The 11,561-nt window shown below is 35.2% G+C and overlaps 1 protein-coding gene across 1 annotated transcript in view; it reads left to right on the top strand.

Moving 5' to 3' along the window:
* Positions 1-7,793, top strand: part of LOC103594139 (protein diaphanous homolog 2-like) — a gene marked incomplete at its 3' end in the record, with an annotated part of 54,146 nt that extends 46,353 nt beyond the window's left edge. Inside the window, exons 2-3 of the mRNA XM_008577327.1 lie at positions 4,909-4,941; positions 7,617-7,793. Coding sequence (XP_008575549.1) covers positions 4,909-4,941; positions 7,617-7,793 — 210 coding nt within the window. The remainder of the gene's footprint in view (positions 1-4,908; positions 4,942-7,616) is intronic.
* Positions 7,794-11,561: the final 3,768 nt, after the last annotated feature.

The raw sequence follows: 11,561 nt of genomic DNA on the forward strand, positions 1-11,561 counted from the left end.
TTTATAAGTAATTCAGACATTTCTCTTATTCTTAAGGGGTTGAAACTCTGGAGTGATACTTATAATTATATGATACTCATATAATACTGTACTAAGTTATATTTAATATAGCTGATCATTAATGAAGTTTAATAAACTCTGATTGTTTGACTAATCTACAATCTTATTGCTTTTCCAGAGTGGATTTTAATGAAAATATATGGTCACTATACTTATTGGTGCAATATACCCTCATTGCAATGACCATTTTCATTAGATTCGCATAATAAAAACTTACTAAAATGATCTTAATCGGTGCTTTTCATTCAGGGGTGTGAATCTAGTGAAGATTTTTTAGGTCATTTTTGGTTTTTGATTTTTTTTTTTAACTCCACAGTATCTTTAGTTTTGTAAACAGGAGTAAAATCCATAATATTTACTTGTGTGTAGTGTGACAGAGAGATGCACACACCTCTATAAATGACATTCAGATAAAATTTGAGAGCTTGTCCCTGAAGAGCATCTTTATAAATGAAAATATTTTTTAGTATGATGATTTTTCAAATATGTTTTAAAGGTCAGTTTACATGGAAATAACTGATTTAATCCTGTCAAAAGATAGTTCTTTACAGTTCTCTAAACTTTTTTCTTTTTGATATTGTTTTTGTTGTTATTCTCAAGTCCTTTTGTACCTTTCTTTTTTTGATTAATACGTAAAGACAATTGTGTGGCAGAAATAATTTATTTTCTATTGCAGATCATTTAATTTTAACATATACAATGATTTAAATGCATTTTTAATGTACAATGGCCAAATATCACCCTTTCTGAAACTTAACCTCTTCATATCTGCTTAAAGATTTTCCTTTTCAATAGACCACATTTGTCTCTTTTTTTCTGAACAGTTATAAAGAAGAATTCTAAATAATGTTAACATTATATTTATGAAATATATTTATGAAATAAGATATGAAAGCATATTTTTACATGAGGGGAATGAGAAAATATCCGTATTAGGTTAAATGTGCACAGTTATGCAGGACATACACTTTGTAGTTGAATGAAATTTATAAATCAAGAAATGAGGAGCAGAGTGTTTTTCTTTATAGTTCTCTATCACAAGTAATTGGGGTAATTTTTTATGGGAGTGTAGTTTCCTATGTGCCTTGGGGTGCTCTATCATTCTTGAAGATGGCTGTTAGGAAAAAAATTCTTTAAGAATAAAATAAACAAAGCACAATCCTCCTCCAGTATTATTTTAGGCAAGGCGTCCACATTTGGTTTATCAATAACTGTACTTCAAACTCAATGGAAGTTCCAGAAATAGAAATGTGTCTAGCAAAATGGGCATTTCAGGTCAGAGGGAATGATGGAGGCAGAAACGGGACATTGTGGGGCATTGAAAAAAGGATTTCTAGTTTGTTTTTTATAGCAGAGGGGTCATGAGGGAAGAAGTAGAAGGAAGCCTAGAGCCGAATCATACATGGCTTTGAATGCCATGTTAAGGATATTAGTCTTTTTTCTATAGGTCATCAGGAGGCATTGAATATTTATGGGAATGTGATAGTGATTCATAATCTTTATTGAGCTTCAGTGTGCCAAGCACTGCTCTAGGCATTAGGGGTACACCCCTAAACCAGACAAAAATCCCTGTGTTTGTGGAGCTCACATTTTTAGTGTGAAAAATAAACAAAAATAATAATAAAGTAAATAATAGATTATGTTGAAATGTGCTAAGTCCTATTGAAAAAAGGAAAATTAGAGAATGGTAAATCAGGTCAGGAGAGCCAGGAATGTGGAGGGGGCGGATGTTTCCATTTTAAATAGGATGGAACCAGTAGGCTTCACTGAACAAAACCTTGTAAGGAGGGTGAGGAAGTGAGCCGTACGGAGAATGGAAAAGAGCATTCGAGGCAGAAGAAAGCCAGTGCATGTGGCTCATTGCCTTATTAGGGAGCAGTGAGGTGGTCCATGTGACTGGAGCTGGGTGAATGAAGGGAGAGAAGCAGGAGATGAGGTCAGAGGGATATGGGGAGTTTGCAGATCAATAGGGCCTTGTAGGCCATTGTAACAACTTTGACTTTTGCTGGGAAGGAAAATAGAGAGCTATTGGATAGTTTTGAGCTGAGGAGTGACATGATGTGACTTTGGTTTTCACAGTATCACTTCTGTGTGCTTTGTTCAAAATTAACTGTAGGAGAGCAAAGGTGGAAGCAGGGAGACAGGATGTTACTACAGCAATCTGGTCAACAGCCGATGGTGGCTTGAACCAGATCTTTGCAGACTGCAAAAGGATTACTATGGGACTGGACAGCTGCTTGACTATTGGGAATGAAGGAGTGGGAGGAGACCAAGGTGACCTGCAAGTCTTCAACCTAGACAAGTGGAATGCAGGTGCTACCATTAACATAAATGTTACCTTCTTATTTGTAAAATGAGAGGCTTTGACCAGATTATCGCAAATTCTATCCAGTTTGAATAGTTTCTAACTCCATACTGTGTGTTTTAGTATGGACAAAAAGTATGTTAATTCCAAAAAAGAGAATAGTAGTGGGGAGAGAGGACCACTCAAGTCTCTTCCCGTAAGACCAGATGGAAATATTGCTAGCAATTATTTTTTTCTTATGTCTGTCTCCTGTGATTAAACTGTCAACATGTATTCAGTTGAGATACACATTTGAAGCATTTCAGACATATGTATACCTTAACTTAGAAAATTTGACTAAATAAAATTATATTTTCCCCTAATTTACATTCTTCCTTTAGAGCTATGGATACATTTCCAATCTTGAGCTAATAACTTCAAAGGATGGAAAAATAAGGAAAACAAGAGTCACCTGAAGAACTGCATAATGTGTCTCAAAAATCTAGGTGGACAGGCAGGCACACATCCGGATGGTGGCAGGGTTAGTTAATGGACTTTGGATTCTTTGCCATTTCTTTCTCTGATTTTGCATTATGTGAAATCACAAAGCTTGCCATTGTGCAAGAGTTTTCTGTAACCCACTAGAATAACTAAAGAGAAAATAACTGGTAGAGAGAGTCCTAGGGTGAATTCATCTTTCTTAAAATAGCTTCAGCTCTGATATAAATAATCCCCTCTTTTCTTTTTCCTAGGCAGTAAAGATTGATTGGGGTTTGTGTCAGCAGGATATAATGAAGACATAGTACAGAGATTAGATGTTTAGATCCCTGAGGGAATCAATGGATTAAAAGTAGAAAAAGAACTGTATATACAAGTATAATAGTATATTTGCCCCAACTGATCCAGGGGAGGATGATCTTTAACAGCACTGGGTTGGTGGTATTTGAAGATGATTTCATGAGATCCTGAGACCAAGCAATTCTCACTCAAAACTCATGATGGAATCCTCCTCACCAGTGAGAAGACTGTATTTTTCTTAGTAAAGAGGGATGTGAACATACATGACCAAGTTGATACACATTATTCAGCTTCGGTTGTAAGAAATCAACGTATAGAGGGCTGGCCCATGGCTTACTTGGGAGAGTGTGATGCTAATAACACCAAGGCCACGGGTTCGGATCCCTATATGGGGATGGGTGGTTAGCTCACTTGAGAGAGCATGGTGCTGACAACACCAAGTCAAGGGGGTTAGTTAAGATCCCCTTACCGATCATCTTTAAAAAAACAAACAACAAACAACAAACAAACAAAAAACCCCAATCTTGTATAAATATTACTTCTTTCAACTGAAATTTAACATACAAAAGATATGAACAGACATCACCAAAAATAGCAAATAAGGGGCCGGTCCGTGGCTCACATGGAAGAGTGTGGTACTGATAACACCAAGGCCATGGGTTTGGATCCCTGTGTAGGGATGGCCGGTTAGCTCACTTTGGAGAGCATGGTGCTGACAACACCAAGTCAAGGGTTTAGATCCCCTTACCGGTCATTTTTTCAAAAAAAAAAAAAAAAAGAAAGAAAAAGAAATCAATGTATTATATGTGGCAGAAGGGTTAAATTCAATTCCTAACAGACAGTCTTTAACAATCTGGTTCTTTTCCTTATTACATCTCTTAAGTGGCACATCGAAGTATTTATAATATAATAAAACTGCGCTTTATGCAAATCATGTTACTGTATGGTCTTGAAGTATCTTCTGAATCATGGAAGATTACTAAATTGTTAGTTATTACTTTAGTATTGTTGTACTCTAATTCTTCAAATAGTGGTGCCCATATGTTACGAGGTATTTTTTTTAACCATTGTGTTTTATAAACTAGAAAGCACCATTTTCAATGATTCTCAGTATAAGTTCAATTTTATTTAGAATATTTACAAAGGTATCCTTTAAATATCTGTTAGATGTAACACTGAGTTCTTAGATGGAGCTGTTTCATTATATTTCGTTGCTGTTAAATGTGACATTTTCCTATTGTACATGTTTTTTTTTTGTCCTTTTTGAGACCAGCCGCACCGCGCTCAGCCAGTGAGTGCTGTGAACGCACCGGTCATCCCTATATAGGATCCCGCGCCGCACTGTCCCGAGTGCGCCACGGGCTCGGCCCGTACATGTTGTTTTTTAATTTTAGGTATCTTAAAAACATGATCATTCATTCCAAAACTTCAAAAAAACCTGCAAAGGTTTATGATTTTGCTGTATCTTTCCTCTCATTTGAACATTGTGGAAGTGATGGCTGATCCAGGTCTGGCTTTGGGACCTTGGGAGCCATATTTTTAAACAAACCCCACCCCTTTAATTTTTAATTTTTAAAAAGTTGTGCTTTTCTGTTTGTAAAGAATGTATTATTTATATATTTGAACTTTCTAATTCTTTTTGCTACTTACAGTTGCTAAAGTAAAAAATGAGAATCATTCAATTATTATTTTCTTGTTTGATCTATGAATTTCTCTTATCTGACTGGTATTTCTTCTTTTTGTTTGTTTCCTTTTGGTTTTAATAGAACATTCAAATAAAAACTTTGGCAGATGATGTGGTAAGGTGGTCTTAGCAGCATGTTATTACATTACTTATGCATGTTGCCTTTTCATTAAAATGGGTGGACATGAAAGCATTGATATATGTAAGATACAAAATGTCTGGGTGTTTACAAAGTACAGTAGAATGGAATAGAATGACTTCTCTCTTTTGAATATTAACTATCTATAAACTATTGTGTGAGATCCCAACAAAATTTGATATCATCCTCCTGATATGTACTTAAACCAAATGTTTTTTTAAATCTCTATGTAAATGTAGACTCTGGAAAACACAGGCATTTCCTTTTTTGATAGCCAAATAAATTGACTGTGAATATATTAAACATTAATATTGGAGGAAATTAATTTCAAATAGAAAGGAAATTAAATTCATTCTATTAGTCAGATATAGGCTATTAAATTTAAAAACCTTAAATATTTTCAAGCTGAGTCTACCATAGTAAAACATTAAAAATTATAGTCTCAAAATTTAAGTGTGCCCTTTTATAGCTAAACTTTAAAAAAGGTATTTTAAGCAGTGTAAATTTTTTTCTGTGTGAAATTACCTATCTGCAAATAATGTAAAATAGTGTTAGTACTCTAAGGAGATGAAGGTATGTGGTTTAACTTCATTTTCTTACCAAGATATAGCTGAAATCAAAAGCCAATTTTCTAGATAAAAATGAAGGATGTAGCATAAGATCAAATATTTGTAAGTAATGCTACTCAGTAAAAAAAAAAAAAAAAAAAAAAAAAAAAATCATAGCTCTAAAGTTGCCACCAAAGACACATTCTCCCTGAAACAACCACAGGACTTTGATCCGAGACTTTTTTTCACCAATTTACTGTGCAGAACAGAAAGGACAAGGGACTAAGTTTTACTTTTGAGGAATACTTTTCACCCCCAGACTTCTGCCGCTGAAGAACTACTTCAAGCTTTCAAAATAGTACAATCTGAAGGGAAAGGAAAAGAGATATGTTGATTTGATGGTCAATTACATGTTTAAATGCTTTCATCTCCACCGTATCTTTAAGTGAAATTTGACTGTTGAATATGTACTCAGCTTCTTTGGGATTACTTATTTTTTTTTTTTTTGAGTTGTGTGAAGATATACTCCGTATCTAAACCAACTTAATTTCCCTCAAAGAATTAGAAGAAAATTTGAAAATATGGTTCAAGATGATTCAGAGAAATGAACCTTAAGTTAATGTGAAGACTGGGATAGGAACCAGGGGCTCGAAAATCTAGACAAGTCACTCTTTCTGTGAAATGAGGGAGTTGGTCTAGATAATTTTTCAAGTTTCTTCCCACTTCTAAAAAATTATAATTTATATAATCTCTTGGTAAGCAACATGTACCAAATCATTTTTGTAATCCTAAATAAGCTGCTTAAACTGCTGATATTTCTTTCAAAGTACACCTTTTAGTTTAAAAAAAAGTGTTCTTTGAATTAGTAAAATAAAGGTATGTTCTTTAATTGGGGTCAACATAATTTTACATAAGCTGTAGTAATAACTTCTATGGGGCTTTTTGTATTGTTGAAGTAATTTGTAAGGACTCTGGTAACATGGCAGTGAAGATGCACTGTCCTCATATCTAACATGTCTGCTTGTTTAACTTGAGCCAATGGTATGCATGTGCTTCCTAACAGAAACCAGAATAAAACTGAGTTGCATTCAGTTTTATGTACATAACTAATTTTTGATGTCTAACATTTTGTGGTTTAAAATTGAATGGCCTGTTTATATGCAACTGAAATCATTAACCCACTTTATGTGAAATAGCAAGCTAATTATTAGAGATTGTGCATTGACTCAATGGTTCAAAGTCAATATCCATAAAATAGCAATTTCTTCCTAATAGTGTTTATGATAATAAGATATTTCTGTTTATGTTATATTTCTAGTAAGTGGAAAAGTTGATGTTTTTATTTTTGTTTTGCTTCCTCATTGGTCTCACTTTTTAGAGAAGAAAAAGTTGAGGGAAAATAAAAATAATAGTACCAACAATAATAATAAATAGCAGCTAAGCACACTAAACATATTAAGTTAAATCTCACAATAACTCTATGGTGTAGGTAATGTAATTATCCCTATTTTAGAGATGAAGAAACAGTTATAGAGACCAAGTAACCTTCATAGGGTCACCCAGCTAGTAAATGGCAGAGCTTGGATTCAGACCCAGGTAGTCTGGCTTCAGAATCCATGTTCTTAACCACTCTACTCTGCTGCTACACTGACATATTATTCATATATACTTGTCACAATTTTTAACACTTTGAAGATGAGAAACGTAACCGTAATTTTTCCACATAATTGGATATTTGTAGCTCCTTTTATTTTGTCTCTTTTTTTCATAGCTCTAAAGTTGCCACCAAAGACACATTCTCCCTGAAACAACCACAGGACTTTGATCCGAGACTTTTTTTCACCAATTTACTGTGCAGAACAGAAAGGACAAGGGACTAAGTTTTACTTTTGAGGAATACTTTTCACCCCCAGACTTCTGCCGCTGAAGAACTACTTCAAGCTTTCAAAATAGTACAATCTCTAACGGGAGCTTGCTGCTTAAAATAACATTTTGTCAAAAGACAATAAGGATATGTATTATACTAAGTGCCATTTTGATGTTTCTATTCTTCATGTTCGTGGTTCTTGATCTGTTTCTTAGGGCTTTTTTTTCTGTTTGCAGCGTGACCGAATTACAAGTTTTAGAAAATCTACTGTCAAAAAAGAAAAACCTCTTATTCAACATCCTATTGATTCTCAAGTTGCGATGAGTGAGTTTCCAGCAGCTCAGCCATTATATGATGAACGATCTTTGAATCTGTCAGAAAAGGAAGTACTGGATCTCTTTGAAAAAATGATGGTAAGTTAGACCCCTAATTTTGTTGTAATTTAAAAATGTGTGTGCCCAGAATATCACTGGGTTTTAAGTAGGTGTGTTTGTATGGTTGTGTTTATATCAGAAAAAGAAGAGATCAGAAACTTGTTGATACAACAGAACTATTTGCAAAAGTATCTGTTTTTTGAGCTAAAATGGCTTTGTCTCTCTCTTTCACTATGAGCTCCTAAAAGCGGGGGCAGTCTCATTTATCTTTGTTTCTTAGTACCTGTATTTACTAGTCTCTGGCACAGTGAATCAATTTTTCAATTAACTAATTTGTATGCCTGTTTCTATAAAGCAAAACAGGCCTAAGTCCACTTTGCTGAAAACAGCACAAGGTCTCTTGTTGGGTATATGAAATAGAGTTGGGAGGGCAGAGGGTAAGAAACAGTAGAGGGAACAGAGAAATTAATTAATTCAAGTTTGTTCTATTAGCAACAGTCATAAAATCTGCATTTTCTAGCATGTTTCTTATGTTTTATAGCTTATGGCCTAAATTTGTTCCTATATTAGATAATGAATATAATATTTGGGGTATTCACTTTTCTCTTGTGATTATTACTGAATAGGATGCCTACCATAGTACTAGGACGTAGTAGGTGCACAATGAATGTTATATACTGATTATGTGAAAGAATGAATGGATGCAGTTTAATATGATCATACTGTATTAGAGTACTTTTAAATCCTGGAAGTGACCAATAAAAACTGGTAATATTAAACAACTTATAAATAAAAGAAATATTTTGAGTATTCAGCAGTTTATGGTAGGAGAGGGGAGAAATGAGGTATTGGGTCATATTACATTGGTTAGCTTGATGAGAGAAGGACTAAAGATCCTTAATTCATGATTCATTCATTTAAAATTTTATCCCACTTATCAATACAAATATTTGTGTATGTCTTTTTATCGGTAGTTAGGGATCACAGGAGTTTCAAAGGTCCCCTTACCCACACCAAAATAAAAGGTTAAGAATCAATGAATCTAGATCCTCTACCCACTATGGAATATCTTGTTACCACCCCTCTCCATACCCCCACTATTTCTCTCCTGTGCCTAGAAGAGTTAGTAGACTTTTAATAAATATTCATTGAAAGTTGTTGAATAAATACATACAAATTACCTTTATCTTTGAAGTTTTCCTTGACTCTTCCTTGACTCTTCTTGTCTAGCCACAACTGGCATTTGGCTTTTTCCATGCAACAAGTCCTGTCACCCTCTTAAACTCTTCCTCTGAGTCCTGTGGTGCACCCTTTTTCCTGCTGCTCTTTCCATGTCATCTTCTTTGAATCATCATTCAACAATCTTTTCTCTTGTGAAGTCTTTTACCTGCTGATCTTACTTGATGATGATAGCACCTGGATATCCTTTTGTCCTTTTCCCTTGCTACTCATTTTGGTTATATCAACTATTATGTTGATAACCCCTTCAGTACATCTTTGCTCTTAGTTCCTTGATTTTCTAAACTCTGACCTCTGCATCTCTATTTGTAGCTAATTATAGGTATGACCACACCTTGGACAGTGTCATTTTTTGAATAATACCTCCTCTAATATCTTTTACTCTAAAATTCTCCTTGGAAGCTAAACAACCTATACTTACTCTCCAAGGCCCTACATTTTACAGAGCGTGTATTGTGTTGTGGTTAAGAACTTGGACTTTGGGGTCATTCAGATCTGTGTTTGACTTTTGGCTCTGCCATTAATCTTCTCACCTTGTGAAGGCTATATAAGCTCTCTATACTTTATTTTCCTTAACTGTAACAAAGGCATAAGAGATCTACACTTATTTTTAGGGTTAAAGGAGATGCTAGAATAGTGTCTGGTATATAAGCTTTCTATATAAGCACTTTTATAAACGTTTGTAGCATTCCCTTCTTTTATTAAACAAGCCCTGTTCTTTTTTCAGTTGCCAGTATTTTTGATAACCTAGATGCCCCTCAGTTTGCCACCCTTTTATTCTATCTTATCTTAGTCACCAAAGACAACAAAAAACCGGAAGCATTCCTTGAGACTATTAATAATTTTAATCTTTTTAAATCTTTCTTCTTCTCTTCACTCAAAAATTATACTTATATGGTTTTAATCTGCTGACCAATTTGGGTACTGCTTTTTGCAGTATTGAAATAGATCTCTGAGTTCAGCATTGGCATTGCCATACTTCATTTCCCTTAAGCTCAATACTACAGGGCCATCTTCCACTCCATTCCTTTTCTTAGTCACTTCTAATTGCTTGCCAAATTCCATTGGTCCTGCTTCTGTGATAACTGTGTTATATCTACGTCTTCACTTGTCTTCTAGCCGCTGTTGCCCTCGTTTAGATGATATCCCTCTGTAGTTTTTTCTTGTGGCTACTAACATAACTTCCTAACTGATCTTTTTCCTGTTATCCAGGTTTTTGCCTATTCTAATCCAGTATTGCCCTATTAATGATTCTGAAACAGATTCCTTTCATGAAGCCCCAAGTGGGACCTTATGTTTCAATCATTTTATAAATCCCTACTCCATTCCCTCAACTATACTCCTAGATGAGTATTCCACAACTTTAGTTTGCTGCTCAAACCTCAGAACTCTTTCCATCTCTGCTGATGACTTTGCTGCTTAATTTACTGAGTAAATTGAATAGAACTTACACAGGCTCCCACCACCACATCTATCTAACTTTTAGTATCTGTACTCACATAGTCTGTCTTGCTACCTCTCACCATTGGTAAGCTTTTCATGTGCTTATCCTTCCACTTGTGTATAAGACCCCATTCCTTTTCACCTACTCACAGACATCACTCCAATAATTTTCTCTTCTCTTTTCTACTATTCCCAGCAGCATACAAACATGCTGTCCCGTGTTCCAAAAACCTGCTCTAGACCCTAACCCTATTGCCAGCTATCACTCCATTTATTTACTCTCCTTTGAAGGAAAGCCTAACCTCACAATCATTTTGTTTATGTGTACTGCTTCCAATTTCTCTCCTCTCAAGTCACTGTAACCAGGCTTCCATCCCACCATTCTATCAAAATCGCTCTTATTCATGTCACCAAATATCTTCATGCTGCTCAATCCCATGCTCAATTCTCAGTTCTCATCTTAATTGGCCTTGTGACAGCATTTGGTGCAGTTGATCATTCTCTCCAATTTGAAACACTTTATTTTCCTTCCTCTTCATTCATCTGGTTTTCTTCCTACCTCTCAGGCTGCTCCTTTTCAGTATTCTCTGCTGCTGCTTCTTTATGACCTCAACCTCTAAATGTTGGAGAGGCTCAGGAATCAGTTCTTGGACATTTTTATCTATCTATACTATTTTTTTGGTGATTGCAACCAGTCCTGTGGCTTTAGATTCCATTTGTATGCTCACAGTTCTCAAATTTACCTTCAGCTTACTCCTCACATCTGAACCCCAGACTGATGTATCAAATTTTGTAGTAAACACCTGTCCTTGGATGTTCAATAGGACTCTGAAAATAACATCCCAAAATGAACTTCTGATATTTGTCTCCAACTTCCTCCTCCAAAGTCTTCCCCTTCTCAGTTGATGGTATCTCCATCCATCCACTAACTTAGGCCAAAAACTGTGGAAATCTCTTTCTCACATTTCACATTCAATCCATTAGGAAATCCCTTGAGCTCTCCCTTCAGAGTAAGGTACTTTTGCAATATCTGACCATTTCTTGCCAGCTCCACTGGTACCACACTGGTTGAAGTCTCACCTGGATGACTACAATAATGGTAGGACTATTCAGATTACCACAACT

Source organism: Galeopterus variegatus, unplaced genomic scaffold, assembly GCF_000696425.1.
Source record: "Galeopterus variegatus unplaced genomic scaffold, G_variegatus-3.0.2 Scaffold1493, whole genome shotgun sequence".
NCBI classification, from domain to species: domain Eukaryota; kingdom Metazoa; phylum Chordata; class Mammalia; order Dermoptera; family Cynocephalidae; genus Galeopterus; species Galeopterus variegatus.